At 53.6% G+C, this 17,591-nt stretch overlaps 5 protein-coding genes across 5 annotated transcripts; 3 read left to right on the forward strand and 2 right to left on the reverse strand.

Annotated features, from left to right (window-relative positions):
- Positions 1–337: 337 nt before the first annotated feature.
- Positions 338–2,036, reverse strand: UV8b_06675 (uncharacterized protein; the record flags this gene model as incomplete). The annotated part of the gene is made up of 3 exons (XM_043144172.1): positions 338–769; positions 914–1,843; positions 2,022–2,036. The coding sequence occupies 3 exons, from the start codon at positions 2,034–2,036 to the stop codon at positions 338–340; spliced, it is 1,377 nt and encodes a 458-aa protein (XP_043000107.1).
- Positions 2,037–3,129: 1,093 nt separating this feature from the next.
- Positions 3,130–4,804, reverse strand: UV8b_06676 (uncharacterized protein; the record flags this gene model as incomplete). The annotated part of the gene is made up of 5 exons (XM_043144173.1): positions 3,130–3,624; positions 3,696–3,939; positions 4,002–4,150; positions 4,222–4,493; positions 4,612–4,804. 5 exons carry the CDS (start codon positions 4,802–4,804, stop codon positions 3,130–3,132), a joined length of 1,353 nt encoding a protein of 450 aa, XP_043000108.1.
- A 1,061-nt stretch (positions 4,805–5,865) lies between these two features.
- On the forward strand, positions 5,866–8,886 carry UV8b_06677 (uncharacterized protein; the record flags this gene model as incomplete). The annotated part of the gene is made up of 1 exon (XM_043144174.1): positions 5,866–8,886. The coding sequence occupies one exon, from the start codon at positions 5,866–5,868 to the stop codon at positions 8,884–8,886; it is 3,021 nt and encodes a 1,006-aa protein (XP_043000109.1).
- Positions 8,887–13,012: 4,126 nt separating this feature from the next.
- Positions 13,013–14,451, forward strand: UV8b_06678 (uncharacterized protein; the record flags this gene model as incomplete). The annotated part of the gene is made up of 2 exons (XM_043144175.1): positions 13,013–13,286; positions 13,385–14,451. The coding sequence occupies 2 exons, from the start codon at positions 13,013–13,015 to the stop codon at positions 14,449–14,451; spliced, it is 1,341 nt and encodes a 446-aa protein (XP_043000110.1).
- Positions 14,452–15,406: 955 nt separating this feature from the next.
- On the forward strand, positions 15,407–16,772 carry UV8b_06679 (uncharacterized protein; the record flags this gene model as incomplete). Its single annotated transcript, XM_043144176.1, has 4 exons — positions 15,407–15,446; positions 15,675–15,714; positions 16,007–16,389; positions 16,543–16,772. 4 exons carry the CDS (start codon positions 15,407–15,409, stop codon positions 16,770–16,772), a joined length of 693 nt encoding a protein of 230 aa, XP_043000111.1.
- Positions 16,773–17,591: the final 819 nt, after the last annotated feature.

A 17,591-nucleotide genomic window follows, 5' to 3' on the forward strand; every position in this document is an offset into this window, starting at 1 on the left:
ATCTAGACAGACATGTCATTTGTGCCAGAATACATCTATAGATGAGATATAGGAGGTCACCGTGCAAACCAAAGAGTTTTCGAGTATCAGGCAGCATACCTTGCACCGCCATTGATACCGTCGTCAGATGCTTTTTGCGTCTAGTCGTACAAAAAAACCAAAAAAAAAAAAAAAAAAAAAAAAAAAAAAGCCATTTAGCCACCAGATAACCACTCTTTTCTTAAGGGAAGGGGGGGGGGGGGAATTTAAAATCCAAATTTCACGTCCCCTAGCCCCATCAAATCAACCCTCTACCGCAACTCCATCACCCCTTCCTTTCTGCGCGCCTGCAAGCTCTCTACAGCTCGTCACGTCCAGTGGCCTTGGCAGAACCTTGCTCGTCCTTGTCCTTGTCGCTGGTGAGCGCTTCCTTGGGCTTCCAGTCCAAGGCCTTGAGACGCTCCGACAGATGAGGGTGCGAGAAGTGATAGCTCGCATACACCCAGTCAGCATCCATGGTGCTCAGATTCTGGGCGTGCAGCTTGATGAGCGAGCTGGCCAGCTCGGTGCGGAAGCCGAGCCCCTTGGCGAAATCATCGGCTTCAAACTCGAACTTGCGGGAGAGGATGTTGAGCAGCAGCTTGATGACGGTGTCCATGGGGGAGAGAGCATCGGAGAAGAGAATGAAGCCAATGATGATTGGGTACTGGGTGTGGAAGCCAAAGGCATTGTAGAGCGATGCGTTGTTGATGAAGACGGAGAAGAGGGAGAAGACGTAAAGCAGGTGAGCCTATAGATTGGCAGTTAGTAAAATGGGGAAGCAAGCTACATACATGCAAAAGCTGGTTGGCCAGTAAAGTCGTGGTAGGATAGACAGACGACGCATAACACACAAAAGGTCGAGGCAAGAAAGGAGAGTAGGGGCGTGGCTGACCTGAGCAATGCCGAACAGACGCGTGGTATGCCCCAGTTTCCAGTGCCCTAGCTCATGCGCGAGGATGGCGATAATCTCATCCGTCTGGGTCTTCTCAATCAGGGTGTCGTAGATGACAATGTGCTTCTTCCAAGGCAGGCCGTAAAAGTAGGCGTTGGAGTGGGCGCTCCGCTTGGATCCGTCAATGACAAACAGCTCCTGAAGGGGGAACTTGTGGCCGGCAGCGAGCCGCTCGACCTTTGTCTTGAGCTCGCCTTCCTGCAGCGGAGACAGCTTGTTGAACAGAGGCTGGATGAAGACGGGGTACGCCGTGGTAGTGAACAGCTGGAGGGCGGCGGCAAAGACCCACAGGTAAAACACAAACTGGCTGCCGGTCTTTTGGATGATCTTGAGGAAGGCGGCCAGGATGGGGGGCATGAGGGCAACGGTGAGGAGGTTCGTCTTGACCATGTCGGCGACGAACAGCCTGGGCGTCTGCTTGTTGAAGCCAAACTGCTCCTCCAGGACAAAGGTGTTGTAGATGCGGGTGGGCAGGGACAGGAGCTGCTGGAGGACGACGAAGGTCAGGACGAAGACGATGGAGTGGGAAATCTCGCCGCCGAAGCGCCGGGGCGCCCACTTGAGCAGCAAGCTGCCCGTCCAGGACCAGAGCTTGGGCAGGACATCGTAGTGGATGAAGGCGACGTTTTGGATCTGCGCGTAGAGGCCGGAGACGATCTCGAACCGGGCCTTGGCGCGACCGTAGGCCTGGGACTTGTCGAACGTGTGCTGGGAGATTTCCTTGGCGAGGACGGCGGGAGGCTGCGTCTTTTGGAGGATGCGGTACTGGCGAAGAGTGAGGAAGGACTCGAAGAGGTACTGGCCCACGGAGAAGCCGAGAATGAGCTTCTTCCAGGGGAAGAGGGGGCGGTCGAGAAACCGCGCAAGGCGCTGGGGAGAGAGAGAGAGAGCGAAGCAGGACAATCGTTAGCGGGTCGTGATCTTCACAAAAAGGCTGGGTCAATCAATCTCGACAGTGGCAAGGAGCACGCGGGCATTCGCGCGGGTTCGGCTCAAAGCTGGCGGCGGGCCTGAGGGTATGCAGGTGGTGTTGCTGTGAACGACGCACCTGAAGAAAGTCCATTCTAGCTGCTCTAGATCGCGGCGATTTGCATCAAGGTCAAGGTCAAGGCTGGCTGACTGACTGACTGCAGGGCCTTCTGCCGTATTAGGTACCTACCTTAGGTTAGGTTAGGAGGTAGGTAGGTAGGTAGGTAGGTAGGTAGTTGGCATCAAGGGAAAGATTGAGTTAATCTGGTCTGGTGCGCAACGCCAGCCCGGCTGTGTGGCAGGCAGGTGCGTGCGTGGCAGTTGAGAGGCAGTTGCGAGGCAGCTGGTTGTTTGCCGGGACTGGCAAGGTGTCCTCCCGTCAATCTTGCCTTGCTGCTTATTTACTGCTGACCCGCCGCGCCGCGCCCCAGCCCCGCCCCATCCAGGGAAGTTGCCCCTCTGTGGCTGCGCGCATGCAGCATAACATTACTGTACATACTTGTATTGACCGAGTTCATACGCCCATCTTCATCTTCTCACCTCGACTCCCCAAGACTCCCCTCCCCAACTAACTCCCCCCGGTCGCGCCTCATCCAGCGACATGGCACGCTAGCGGTATACGTCATTCGTTTCGAGGCGTCTCGGCCAGCAACGCACCGAGTCGCATCAGTCAATTCACCAGGTATAAAGCGTCCCACGCTAACGCTCCACTCCATCTAAATCAGCATTGACGACTTCACACCGCGGCTACCCTTCCCAAGTCGTCACCCCCATGAAATGAAACCTGGGCGCATCTAAATCTAGCATGTCATGTGTGTGTTTTTGCGCGCTTTCCGAGCACCCCTGAAAGCAAAGACACTGCGCAAGCGGTGGCAGTCTGACCCAACACAACCCAACACAACCCAACACAACCCAAAACTCACACCCTCCCCCCTCCCCGCCCGGGCAACGTCTTGAGGAGGCAGTACAGATGACGATGCAGAATCTTGCTGCGCGTTGGAAAGCTTCCAATGTACCCCTTGTACAAAGTACTGCTTGCGTCCAAGACGCACCGCAGTGTCCGTCTCGGGGTGCCAGACATGTTGGCAGGGTCCGGTTGGCAAGGTCTGGTTGGCAAGGTCTGGTTGGCAAGGTCTGGTTGGCAAGGTCTGGTTGGCAACATCTGGGATTGTAGGTAGGCGGCCACCCTAACGTCCGTTCGGGGTTGGGGCTGTTTGCTGCTCGCTAGCCGGCGGCGGTCTCTCTGGGCCATACGTGACAGGTGTGGAACGCTTCTCGGCTGGTTGCGGTTCCTCTTCGGTGTCGTCGTCGAACTCGCTAAGATCTTCATCGTCACCTTCGTTGGAGTAGTCGCTCTCGTCGTCGCCCTCTGCGTCGCCTTGATTATCCGCATACGCGCTTTCCATGACACTTGCCAAACCTGGGGGCCCTTTCCGGCCCTGATGCTGCATTTGCTGGATGATGCTCATGAGCTTGTCCACCTTTTTCTGCGCCGTGTCCAGCTGCTTCTTCCAGCCTTGGCGCTCTTCCGCCATGCGGATTATGTTGGCCGCCGTGGCCTCCTTCTGCCTCTTGAGAGCTTCATTTTCCTTTTCCAGTCGCTTGCCCTTCTTCGACATGTCTTCCATTTCCTTGCGAAACGACAGGAACAAGTCGTTGCTGTTGTTTAGCGTGTCTTCAACCTGTTGTTTGGCTAGAGTCAGCGACAGGACAAAGCAACCGGCGCTGAATGCCCCCCCCAACGCGCGCATACCTGCTTGAACTTATCCACGTAGACGTTCAACTGGGTCCGGAGCTCCGTTTCGGTCTTGGTAAATGCTTGAACTTGGGCCTGCAAATGACGTGCTTTCGTCGTTTCGGCTTCGGCACTCTTTCTCTCCCGCTCGTATCTTGACTGATGGTACTGAACTTCGAGCTCCTTGGTCCGCATCAACGAGTGAAAGTGCAGCTCACGTAGTTCGTACTGTTCAATAAACGACTTGAATCGCACACGGAATCTTGCAGCACATTCAGCTCAGCGCGTGCAACAAGGTAAGCATCAGAAGGCCCTTCAACTTACAGCTCGTCCACCTCCATATCTACTACTTGCTTTCGAGGAGTGTCCTTTTCTTCTTGATAACCTTCCAGCTTGGACAAGAGAGTGGCATACTTCTCATCCCAGGCCATATTATTTCGCTTCTGCGTGGTTTGGAGTTCCTTATTCTCGTTCTACGGGTCGACCATGATTCGCATTAGTTTTCTGCTCCCTCAGTCGCATCCGGTAGTCCTTGATCTCTCACCTTCATCTTGTTATTGTCTCTTTGGAGCTCACGGCATAGTTTTTCGAGCTTCTCTTTGAGCCCCACCGTTTTGCTAAGCTCGGTTCGGCCGGTGTCTCTCTCTTTCTGGAGAGTATCGCCGCGCTTCTTGTTCTTTTGGTTCTCCTTCTCCAAGCGTCGCATGTCGGCCAAGAGTTCACTCGACCGTTTCGTCAAGTGGTCGATTTTCTGCATGTCGTCCATCTTGGCGACCTGCTGCATCAAGTCCCGGTTGGCTCTCTTGACCTCACGTTCTGCAGCTCTCTCAGAAAGCTCTGATTAGCACTTGTGATCGACGACGCCTCGATACAGTAACTCATCGCAGGGCATGGAATGCCCAACGCTTAGCTACTAGGGCTGGCGGGAACGTACCAATCTCAAGTTCCTGGTCCTTCTCGCCGGCTGCATCCTGCTCCAGTTGCGAAATGCGGGCCTGAAGCAATCGCGAAGCCTCGGATGAGTCCATGGTCTTCTTGCCCTTGGCTTTCTTCCCGGCAACAGGTGCGGGTTGGACATGAGCATCATGACCATTGGCCAACGCTGTCTCGACTTCGCTCGCAGGCATGGCGTTATGACGTCTTCTGCCACGTCTCGAATGGTCACGGGGGCAGACTTCGTTTCAAGAGGCATGTAGCATCGGGGATGGAAGGACACGGCGCTAGGTAGGTGACGAGAAGCAGGGCAATAATGTCCCGAATCGAGGCTTCGAACCCAGCTGGTAGACAAATCGTCAGTAGCGGTTTGAACGTGCGCTCTCGGTCTGAGGAGCGATTGCAGCGACTGGTCGAGGCGACAGGACGATTTACCAAGAATGGCCGGGCGAGGAATGTTGCCGTCATCCACTTTTGCCCTGCACCAAACCCGACCCCCAAGTCACGCGAAACAAGCGAATTTGTACACACAAAAAGACAGTAAGATGGATGGTACTTACAGAAGAGGCCCCAGCGTTCCTAAGAGGAGCGGGCTTTGAGATTGAAACGACCGCAGGCGACTTGGCACGATTGCTGCGGTCGAACCGAGTGGACATGGCTTGACGGAGTTTTTCCAAAGACCCAGCTTTGCGGATACAAGAATCAATGGGTCGTTAGTGCATTACGTGCACTAACTTTGGGGAGGCAGTGGACGACGATAAGTCTGGTTACTTGAGTCAATACATGTCAATAGTGTGCCCCAGTGCCAACTCATCTCCACCGCTGTCCGATCTTTCGAGTGATCACTACATGTACTGTAATCAAACGTTTCCGAAGAGGCTGAGGTGGTGCGCCAAGGGCTGCCAGCGGGCACAACTCCCCTGAGCATCCACTGAACATGCCGCTAAGGCTGCCAACTTTGAGCACCAGCCTCAACAGGCTCAGGCGTGCAACTGTGCGGTGTGAGCCAGAGTACTCCGTACGGTACGTCAACTAACAGGTACCTGCATGTACCTCTCAGAGCTTCATAATACCACCGAACCCCTGCAAAGTCTACGTTAATCCGGTTCCGGCTCTCCAACGTCGGGATTTCGTTTCGTCCCTGCTCCAGCCCAGCCCAGCCCAGCCCGTCTTTCAAGTCGTTCCCAGGGTCAAGATTCGTTTTTTTTTTGGCTTCTCGTCGACCTCGTGTCCCAACGTACAGGGACGGCACACGATGCTTCGAAATGCTGCCAGTGCAGCTCGCAGAGCTGTGACGGACCTGTCACAATATCCTAAGCCTGGCGACAAGCTTCACGGCTTCACATTGCTGCGGTCTAAGCATGTTCCGGAATTGGAACTGACAGCACTCCACCTGCAACATGACAAGACCGGAGCAGATTACTTGCATATCGCAAGAGAAGATAGCAACAATGTCTTCTCCATAGGCTTCAAGACGAATCCTCCCGACGACACCGGCGTACCGCATATTCTTGAGCACACTACGCTTTGCGGCAGCAAGAAGTATCCCATTCGCGACCCCTTCTTCAAAATGCTGCCTCGTACCTTGTCCAACTTTATGAACGCATTTACCGCGTCCGATCACACGTTTTACCCCTTCGCGACAACGAATGCCCAAGATTTCAAAAATCTCATGTCCGTATACCTGGACTCCACGCTGCACCCTCTTTTGAAGCAGTCCGATTTCACGCAGGAAGGCTGGAGAATCGGGCCAGAAAATCCCACGGGAGAGACCGAAGAGAGCAAGAAGCTAGTGTTCAAAGGCGTTGTGTACAATGAAATGAAGGGTCAGATGTCGGATGCTGGGTATCTGTATTACATTCGGTTTCATGATCACATCTTTCCGGATATCAATAACTCTGGAGGCGATCCCCAAAAAATCACCGATCTGACCTACGAGCAGCTCAAAGCTTTCCACGCCAATCACTACCACCCAAGCAACTCGAAGCTCTTCACCTACGGGGATATGCCTTTGGTGGATCATTTGCAGGAAATCGATGCCAGACTTGAGGCATTCGACAAGATTCTGGCCGACAAGAAGGTTCACACGCCCATTACCCTTAAAGGGCCCAGAGAAGTTACCCTTCAAGGACCTCTTGATCCTTTGGTCGACCCTGACCGTCAGTTCAAGACCTCAATATCATGGATTACGGGCGATACTGCGGACGTTGTCGAGTCCTTTTCGATCGCTCTGCTCTCTACTCTTCTAATGGATGGCTATGGCTCGCCTCTCTACCGAGGCCTCGTTGAGACTGGCATGGGTGCGGACTGGAGTCCTAATGCTGGTTATGATAGCTCGGCCAAACGTGGAATCTTCTCCATTGGCCTGACAGGCGTCCAAGAAGCCGACGTGCCCAAGTTGAAAGGAAAAGTTCAAGAGATTTTGCAAGAAGCAAGCCAGCAAGGGTTTGAAAAGACCAAGATCGACGGCGCCTTGCATCAGCTCGAGTTGTCTCTCAAGCACAAAACCGCCAACTTTGGATTTTCTATGCTGAATAGACTCAAACCAAAGTGGTTCAATGGAACAGACCCATTCGACTCGCTAGCTTGGAACGACACCATCTCTGCGTTTGAGACAAAACTCGCTCAAGGCGGCTATCTCGAAAAGTTGTTGGAGAAATACTTGCTCAACGACAGCACTCTGACATTCACCATGGCACCGTCGGTTACCTTCAGTGAGGATCTTGTCAAGGAAGAACAGGACCGTCTACATGGCAAAATTTCTCATGTAATCCAAAAAGCGGGAAGCGAAGCAAAGGCTCGGAAACAGTTTGAAAAACAGGAACAGGAGCTCCTCCTGGAGCAGAGTAAAACCAACACGGAGGATCTGAGCTGTCTCCCTACCGTTCATGTCAAGGATATTCCGAGATCGCGAGAGCCAGTTGTTATTTGTGACGAAGTCCACAACGGCATTCCGATCCAGTGGCACAAGGCACCTACAAACGGTCTCACCTACTTTAGGGCTATCAATGCTCTCGAACGCCTGCCAGATGACCTCCGAGAGCTTATTCCGCTTTTTTCAGATAGCATCATGCGCCTTGGGACCAAAGACATGACCATGGAAAAGCTCGAGGATCTCATCAAGCTTTCCACCGGCGGCGTATCGGTAGGGTACCACTCCACTGCTTCGCCCACCAACTTTCATGAATCCAGTGAGGGCATCATCTTCACTGGCATGGCGCTGGACCGAAACGTCCCCGTGATGTTTGACATCCTTCGGAAGCTAGTCCTGGAAACGAATTTCGATAGCCCTGAGGCAGCCTTGCGCATTCGGCAGCTGCTCCAAGCCTCTGCAGATGGGGTCGTGAACGATATTGCCTCTTCAGGTCATCGCTTCGCATTGGGTTATGCCGAGTCAAGCCTCACGCGAAGTGCCTGGTTAAGACAACAAGTAGCGGGCTTGTCCCAGGTTAAGCTTGTAACTAGGCTGGCTGGCCGGTCTGAAGCGGATAAACTCGAAGACGTCGTCGACAAGTTGAAGAGAATTCAAAAGTTTGCTCTGTCAAGCGACAACATGCGAACTGCCATCACCTGCGGACCTGAAAGCGTCTCACAGAATTCCAAGAGTCTTGATGGCTTCGCGAAGGCTCTTCCTCGAGGCGTCTCTGACTTGCAAAATCCCGACCCGCGAAAACTGTCCACGGACCGCAAGACTTTCTTCCCTCTCCCATACCAAGTATACTACGGCGGTCTTTCCGTCCCTACAGCATCGTACACGGCAGCTGATGGAGCGCCGCTGCAGATTCTTTCACAGCTCCTGACGCACAAGCACTTGCACCATGAAATCCGCGAAAAAGGTGGCGCGTACGGTGGAGGAGCCATGTACAAGCCGCTCGATGGGTTGTTCGGATTTTACTCTTACCGTGATCCCAACCCTCAAAATACGCTCAACATCATGCGTAACGCCGGTCGGTGGGCAGTCGACAAAGAATGGACAGAAAGGGACCTCGAAGAAGCCAAGATTTCCGTTTTCCAAGCCGTGGATGCCCCCAAGGCGGTCAACCAAGAAGGCATGGGCAGGTTTCTTTCAGGGGTCACAGAGGAGATGAGACAAGCTAAGAGAGAGCAGCTGCTTGATGTTTCCAAGCAACAGGTGAGGGAAGCTGCCCAGAAATACCTCGTTGAGAGTGTCGAGAAGGAAGAGGAGTGCCTGGCGTTCCTCGGCGAGCTACAACCATGGGTGGACGCTTCTTGGAAGAGGCAGGAAATGAACGTCGCTACTGTTGGTGCATCATAGACCACGACGGGACCGCGGACCCAAAGTGAAGAGCTTGATCCGAGCGAGTCATTTTTCGAGCCACAAAAAAGGGAAGCAAGAAATAAAGAAAGGGCAGAAAAAGACCGATGGCCTCATTAGCAGATCACCATGTGTGCAAACGCTGGGCAAAGAGCTCCCGGCGAAGCGACTAGAAGAGCGATTCGCTTTCTTTCCCCCATCTTGACGATTGGGGTACATTGTCGTCATCGCCATTACTACTTGCCTGGGACAAATACAAAAAATGTAAGAGTATTGCGGGTGACGGACGAGAGTGATGGTACGGATGCAAAACACACAAGACGCCATAGAATAGACGCATGCCGACATATCATTGCTTTGTATAATAGATTAACAGCAGGATTTTGCGCAGGGAAAGCACGCATTACTCTTCCAGTGCATCGCGCACAAATAACGTTATACTTGGGCGGTTTAAAGCACGCGTTTGGATACGATACATCTTTGTGCCCGAAAGGGGGGGGCCGCTGGGGCTCACTGCCCTCGGCTACTCTTTTTCATCACCCCATGGCACAGAGACCACAGAGCAACGCAAGAGCAAATCACAGGCGGGCTCCCATGACTCCTTTTGTGAACTGACCTAAGTAGCCCTGGGGTCTGAATTTCTGACGGAACCAAGCCCGAGGCGCTGTATGCATCAGGTGCTTTGGATCAGGATGAAAATGAGGAGACCAGAGAGGTACTTGGCCCGCGAGCAAAAGGGAGACAGACAAGCTGCCGCTCGTTCTATCAGAGCCGGAGTCCTTGAGCATTGGGTTACCGGACTAAAGAGCAGAGTACATGCCATGACTGGTAGATCCGATTACTGGTATGTATATCAACCGGTGCCATCCAGCCCTGGTCTCGTGTCGGGCTTTGGGGCCGTCACATTCGAAATGATGGCAAGACGACGACGACGACGATAATGATGATGATGATGATGATGATGGCCTACTGTGCAATTCATAGTCGGGCTCAGTCAGCCCAGGTGGCGGATCGCCAACAAGCGAAATGGTAAGCGTGTCGGCCAAGCTGAAGCGCTGAACAAGACCGAAGCGCCCGAAGCAAAACAAGTTGCCAGGGCCTTCCTAGTACCAGACAATACGAACTCCACGGACAGCCCCGAGGGTTGCCGTGACTTCCGAAGGTTGCCATCGGGGAACAAAGGCATAATTTCCCACCTGGAATTAGTCTGAGGAAACTACCAACCTACCTAGGTACTGTAGTCAAGACTCGAACCAAGCAAAGACTGGGGATCAAAAGAGGCGTTTGGGACTTTGTGGGCGGTACGGTACGGTAGACCTGCACCTTCCATTGCCGGCTGGAACCGGTTCCATCAACCAAAGTTTATCCAAAGTCGACAGGGATCCTGGTGCAGCATTACCGAAGATACGGGTCAAAGATGGACATTGAGGTGGGAGACACGCCCACTCCGTGGGATTCGATCAGCTGTGGCGTAATGCAGCGCTGAAGCTTTTTTTTTTTTTTCTCCCGCTGCTCTGCCGAGACATATGCGAACTTGGTCCTTGTCCAAGGACAGACCACACCAAGATGCGTCTCAGCATCATAGAATCAAAAGTCTTGCGGCAGAAACTCGCACACCCTTGAAGTGTTCAGCACTGGCCACAGATGTCGGCAAGCTGCATGCTGCCACCCCCCTCCCCCAGACGGTCGGCAAGTGGCCTAGGGCGTCGAAGCTTATTACATACACCAAAGAATGGCTCCCAGCTTGGCGACCCAAACCGCGTGTCGCGTGTTGTTATGGTGTGACTGACACGGAGATGGATTCCACGCATGGGGAAGCGCAACAAACAACAGATCCTCTCTGCTGTCGGTCTTGGATCTGGATCTGGATCTCGGAGACTCGGACACACACTTTCGTGGCTCGCGATGGTACGTGATGACGGTACGTGATGGCACGTCAGGCTGTGTGATGTGCTTACGAGAGCAACCTTGGCCTGAAAGGAGATGCGATGCGATGCGGTGGTGGATTGGATTGATGGCTGTGGAAAACGGAAAGCAACCAGTGTGAGTGGACTGAACCTGAACCTGTGAGGCGTGGCCACTAACCCACCATTGGGGGTCGGGGGTCGGGGTTTGGTGCCAAACTCGTCGGCTTCACAAGCGAACGTGGAACAACGAAGCGCCAGCCAACAAAGTGCAGTGCTCCGCCGCGTACTCCGTACCGTGACGCGCGTTCGCGATTCTGATTCTGGTTGTAACTGACTGGTGCGCACGGCTGAGCTTACGGATCGGGCCAGTCAACGTTTCCAGAGCAATGTGGTTTCCCCAATGAAACCAGACGGCTTCCCTTGATGGGGAGAAAAACCGGTGGCCGGTTGGCCCGTCTTGTTCTCGGCTGTTCAGGAGTGAAGGGGGTCGAGGGGTCGAGGGGTCGAGGGGCTTGCTGCAGGTGTGCGTGTGCGAGCGAGAGTCTGGTAAAGTGACGACGCTGACGCTGACCAGACGGCCGGCAATGATGCCAACCAAAAGTGTAAAAGTGTGGAGGCCTGAGCGAAAACTGGGGACTGATGTGATGGAGCCAAGGCTGCCCAGCCAGGCCGGCCAGCCTGCAGAAACTTTGCGGCCCAGGCACAGGATGGTTGCCTTGGGTGCCTTGGGGTGTCCTGGGTACCTCCTAGCTCCCCAAGGTACCTACTGACAGGGTCAACTAGACTACTTCCTGCGAACGCCTGGTACAAGAAAGCTCGCACACCACCTACCTAGGTGGTAGGTAGGTACCTACGGAGATGCTTTGTTGCTTTGTACTCCCGTACATCGTACATCCGATAGCTTTTGCCCCTCCATGAGCCAGCCACTGCACCATGTCATGTTATTATATCACGCACAAGTTCCCCGCCACCCCTTTTTTTTTCTTTTTTCTTTTTTTTTTTTTTTTGTGTGGTTAATTTTTCCTTCTGCCTCCCCCCCCCTTCATTGAACCTGCTTACTTTCACCAGACAGCAAACTCGAGAAAGCACCAGACTTAAATCCCCAACTTCAAAGGCACGGTAGTTCTTCCTGCTTGCCCTTGCCGGTGCCGCTTTTCCCATCGTCAAAACGCAACGCTGCGCCTCTGGAATCTTTGTCTCAGGGTAAGTCAGTCGGCCGTTTCTCCCGTGATACTCTCACCCCAAGAGAGGAGACGGTTTTTGCCCGACCTCGAAACCCGTTCTTCGGCCATCCGTCAAAGTGGCCACCACAATCAACACTCCATTCCCCCCTTACGCCTTTCCCCAACCCATGTGCTCAAGTGAGTTTGTCGGTGGGCTGAGCCTTTATGCCGCCCTGCTTTCGTGCCGACAACCCGGTTTCTGGGGGTCGCACTGCCCAGTTTGTTGCGACAAAACGTTGCAAATGTGACATCGACAATGCCGCGCATCTTGGTCCAACTCCTCCTGCTGCCACCCCCCCCCCCCCCCCACTGGCCGACGTCTGCCTCTCGGACAAGCCAAGTACTGACAATGTATCTTGGACAGGGCCTTTTTTTTTTCTTTTTTTTTCTTCCCCCCTTCTCTTTTGATAAAGCCTCTCCCGGCTTGACTCGCCTTTGGTCTCTTCAAAGGCACCTTGTCCGCCACGGCTCCCCAGGCCGTTACATCCGTCAGTGATCAAGATTTCAGTCTCGGAAGAATTGCCCACATCATCAACGCTATCCCCCCCCCTTTTCCTGCTGAAAGCCCCTAAGCTCCTCGAAGCTTTCTTGTTGTTTGGCGAACCGGTGTTCCAGCCCACCTCCCCGCCGTCCTCAGAATCCCGCCAGCTGCCGCATAGGAGGATCCCTGGGGTTCTTCCTCTTACTGAGGAAGAGTCGAGGAAGCCTCGCCAGTCCGTTGAAGGAACAGTCTGCTACCCGTTCCGACCACCCTAGAACGCTACCTCCCGGGTACCTGGCTCAGTTAACCAGAGTCCCGAGGTCACTCGCACGTTAAAATCCCGGCCAACCCCGTCGACTTTTCGCCTCGCTTTCTTCTTTTCCCCTCGAGGCGGCTTGTTTGAGCACTTGTTGTCGGCAGAAGCAACTTGTCAACTCCAGGGAGGCATACCGCTTCCAGCCCACAACAAGCCCTTTCTCAGACAACTCGCCCTCCTGGAGACGCAGTCTAGGGACATGGTTATGGCAACAGCTATCCTCGAAAGCCACAATCAAAATGTTAACCATGTGTCAATGAAAAAGCCGCTTTTGGCGGATTATCGCCATCACCATGCGTTGGTCGACGCCAAAAAGCTCGTTGGGGATGCGCTTCACCAACGCGTAGAATCTGTCGACCATGAGCTGTGCGAGCCTGGGGATGAGGATACATTCTACGTTGCCGACCTTGGCGAGGTGTATCGACAGCATCTGCGATGGAAGAAGAATTTGCCACGTGTCAAGCCCTTTTATGGTGAGGATCCGACCCCTCCACCCTTTTATTTTTCCTTTTTTGTGTGCGTGCGTGCGTGCGTGCGTGTGGTCTACCAACCCGCTAATCGACTGTTGCAGCTGTCAAGTGCAATCCTGACGCTCAAGTTCTCCGTCTCCTAGCCGAGCTCGGTACCGGCTTTGATTGCGCGTCAAAGGGAGAAATCGAGCAGGTGCTCAGGATGGGAATCAGCCCCGAGCGCATCATATACGCTCAACCGTGCAAGACAAACTCGTACGTCCGCTTTGTCAAGTCGGTTGGCGTGCAGCAGATGACGTTCGACAACGCCGACGAGCTCTACAAGATTGCAAAGCTTTTCCCCGAAGCCGAGCTGTTTCTGCGCATCATGACGGACGATGCCTCCAGCCTGTGCCGGCTGAGCATGAAGTTTGGTGCTCCGATGGACACCACCGAGGGTCTCTTGGCTGTGGCAAAGACGCTGGGGCTCAAGGTAGTCGGGGTCAGCTTCCACGTCGGATCAGGTGCTTCTGACCCCCTGGCATTCTACAAGGCGGTGCGTGACGCACACACCGTCTTCCAGCAAGCTGGCGAGATTGGGCTCCATCTGCGCACGCTCGACGTCGGAGGCGGCTTTTGCGGAGACAGCTTTGAGCAAATGGCCGGGGCCTTGCGCGGCGCCTTGGACGAGTTTTTCCCGGCCGGCAACAGTGTCAACATCATTGCCGAGCCCGGGCGGTATTACGTCTCGACTGCCTTCACCATTGCTTGCAACATCATTGCCCGACGCACCGTTGAGGATCCCACGCTCGACGGCAAGGGCTACATGGTGTATGTCAACGACGGTGTCTACGGCAACTTCTCCAGCATCATGTTTGACCATCAGCAGCCGGTTGCCAAGGTGCTCCGATGCAACGGACGAACCGTCTACAACACGCCCTCGGCCCATGCGTGCAGCGCAGGGGAGGGCGTCGAGTATTCCGTCTGGGGACCGACCTGTGACGGCATTGATCGCATCAGCGAGAGCATTCGGTTCGACCGTGTCCTAGACGTCGGCGACTGGCTTTACTTTGAAGACATGGGCGCTTACACCAAGTGCTCTGCCACTCAGTTCAACGGCTTCTCCAACTCGCACGACGTCTTGTATGTGTGCAGCGAGCCAGGAGCCAGGGCTCTGCTGAGCATGTAAGCTTTTTCGCCTCTTGTTGTACGGGTTGTCAATCGGAGTGCTGCATTCCCAGACATGGATGTGCACTGCTATCCGTTCCGAGGTGAAATGGTGGAAGTAACTTGGGAGGTGAGAAAGAAGACAAGACGAGAGACAAAAAAAAAGCCCACTTTTAGAAACCCTTTTTTTTTTTTTTTTTTTTGAATAAAAAACACTTGGAAAAGAAGAGACCGGGGGGAATTGAGTCGGATGGTCGATATATATAGATTTAAGAGAAAATAGACTCTGCAAACCGCGTCGTCGCAGTTTTCGTTCTCTTATCCACGAGCTTGCACGTGCTTTACAAAAGCTGAGCCTCCAGCCAGCCCTTTGCGCCATAGGTAGATAGGTTGTATGTATCCGTAGGTAGCTAGCAGTCCTCTTCCTTTTTTTTTTTTTTTTTTTTTTTTTTTGTTTTAGACGGATTGGCATTATCTGACTTGGTTGCCTTAGGCTGCCAAAAGCTAGGGCTGGTGGCTTGGCGCTGCCTCGTCAATTGACCTCAGTGGAAGCCAAAAAAAGGTAGGAATGTACATAGGTACCTAACGGCAGTGGAGCCTGAGCCTGAAGAAAGGGCGAAAAGGCGCGTGCAGGTGCGCAAACAAGAAAAAAAAAAAAAAAAAAAAAAAACCGATTTTGAGCCTGTTGCCCTTCCGGCCCAGAGAAAGCCCAGAGAAAGCCCAGAGAAAGCGGGTCGGCAACTTTGAACAACCCCCCCCCCCCCCTCTCACCCCTCACCCCTCACCCCTCACCCCTCACTCAGTCAGAGTCGGGCCTTGATTTCTTTCCCGCTCGCTCAACCTTACCTTACCTTACCTTACCTTGCCTTACCTGCCTGCTTGTACGTTTTTTTCCCACCACCAAAAACCCGTTGCAACCGGACCAAAACGCTCGTCACGCTGCCTCGTCGATTGCTCTCTCCACCTAGTTAACCACCATGGGTTTCGCCGATTTCCTCTCCGATGCTGGCCTGACGGGTGAGTTTTTTTTTTTTTTTTTTTTTTTTTTTTTTTTTTTTTTTTTTTTTTTTTTTATAACCTTTTTTTGCGAACACGGGCAAATAAACCCTCCCTCCCCCGCCCCCGCTACATCCCGCCGTAACCAGCTTTTTTTTTTTTTTTTTTTTTTTTTTTTCCCATGTATATATCGACAGCTCAGGGAGCACTACCAAGCCTATTTGCTAACTTTTCTGGCTTGTTTTCTAGTCTTGAACAACTGGGTTCGAACTCGCTCCTATATTACTGGGTATGTATGTCAAGGCCCGGCGCGGTTCGCGTCGTGGCAAGGTGTCCGTGTCTAGCCTGCGCTGGCTTGTGGGGGAATAGGTCGAGGTGCAATGCATCGCGTCGCAGTATCTCCTGCTATCTCCTGGCTACTGCAATTTGCTGCTGCTTTGAGCCCTCGCCCCCCGACCAGGGCGCTTTCGCCTAGTTCTGCTTGCAATGCCAAGGGTTGCCCGACAGCCCTACATGCTGCAACACAGCCTCTCATCTACCGCCAAATCTACTGCCCAGACTAATCCATTGTTTCTTTGCAGATACTCCGCCTCCCAGGCCGATGTTGCCTGCTTCAAGGCCCTCAAGTCCAGCCCCGACGCACAAAAGTTCCCCCACGCCGCTCGCTGGTACAAGCACATTGCCTCCTTTGAGGACGAGTTCGCCAGTCTTTCTGGCGACGCCAGCAAGCCCTACACCGTCTACGGCCCGGAAGCCTCCGAGCTCACCCTGAATCCAGCCAAGGCCCCTGCTGCTGCTGCCGACGACGACGACGACGACGTCGACCTGTTCGGCTCCGATGACGAGGATGACGATGCCGCTGCCAAGATCCGAGAGGAACGCTTGGCCGAATACCGCAAGAAGAAGGAGGCCAAGCCCAAAACCATTGCCAAATCTGTCGTCACTCTTGACGTGAAGCCTTGGGGTACGTGGCCTTGTCTTTTCTCTTGCCGTCTGATGCTCGGTTTTAAGACCGCCAGCGACCAACGCGTTGCATATATATATATATTTGCGTGTACATTGCAATAAATTGCAGTGGTGCGGACGTAGAATCATAGACTAACCACATTTTCAATAGACGACGAGACCGATATGAAGGCCCTCGAGGAGTCGGTCCGCAGCATCGAGCGGGACGGCCTCGTCTGGGGAGCTTCCAAGCTCATCCCCGTTGGGTTCGGCATCAAGAAGCTTCAGATCAACCTCGTCGTCGAGGACGAGAAGATTTCCCTGGCCGAGCTTGAGGAGCAGATCCAGGAGTTCGAAGACTACGTCCAATCCACCGACGTGGCTGCCATGCAGAAGCTTTAAACGCGCCCCATGGCCCATTGGCACCTGTTGCATTTTCGCGCTTGCGTAAACCAAAGCCATCCGTCACTACGCACCCGCAGCCACGGCAGAGGCATCGCCACCAGCGAACGTGTCCCCCCTCCTGTTTTCCTTTTTTAATTCTTTCTTTTTGGCGAGCTTGCCGCCCGTAGCTACGAGGTCCTTTTTTTTTTTTTTTTTTGTTTTTTTGCCTAGACTCGGAGATTCAAAGCCGTCGGGAAGATGACAGCACGAGACTCACAGGGCCTGGAGCTGGTGTTTGTGGGTCCCTGGTTCCTGTTTTGTTCGTAACCAAGGAAAAGAGGCGAGAAAAATGAATAATGTGCTTCATGTGCTTCATGTGCTTCATGTGCTTCATGTGCTGAACGTGGGGAGGGGGTGCAGAATGGGCTCCGAGGCGATTCCTCTCCGGAAGGGCTGGTAACACCCATGAGCGAGGTTAAGAAAAGAAAAAAGAAGACGACGAAGAGAGCATCACCATAGTCAAATACCATTGTGTGGCAATCCGTGAGAAATACGGCTGTAGTAATGCAGTCACCCGGGCACATTGAGTAGCTGTCCCTTGCTGGGCTCTTGGGGACACTTTGTACGTGCATGTCGAGGAAAGCAAGCCGGCGCCCGTGACAGGCCAGAGAGAAAGGATCGTATCGTCCGTCTTGATCTCGACTCATCTCGATGGATAACCTATCGACAGGGAGGGATTGTCATCGTCCGTACAGACACAGTACCAGATAAGGCGTGTGCGGCGTCGAGATGGCCACTGCAGCGTAAATACACTTCCAGCGAGCAGCAAAACCGGGA

The sequence above is a fragment of the Ustilaginoidea virens genome, chromosome 5 (assembly GCF_000687475.1).
Source record: "Ustilaginoidea virens chromosome 5, complete sequence".
NCBI classification, from domain to species: domain Eukaryota; kingdom Fungi; phylum Ascomycota; class Sordariomycetes; order Hypocreales; family Clavicipitaceae; genus Ustilaginoidea; species Ustilaginoidea virens.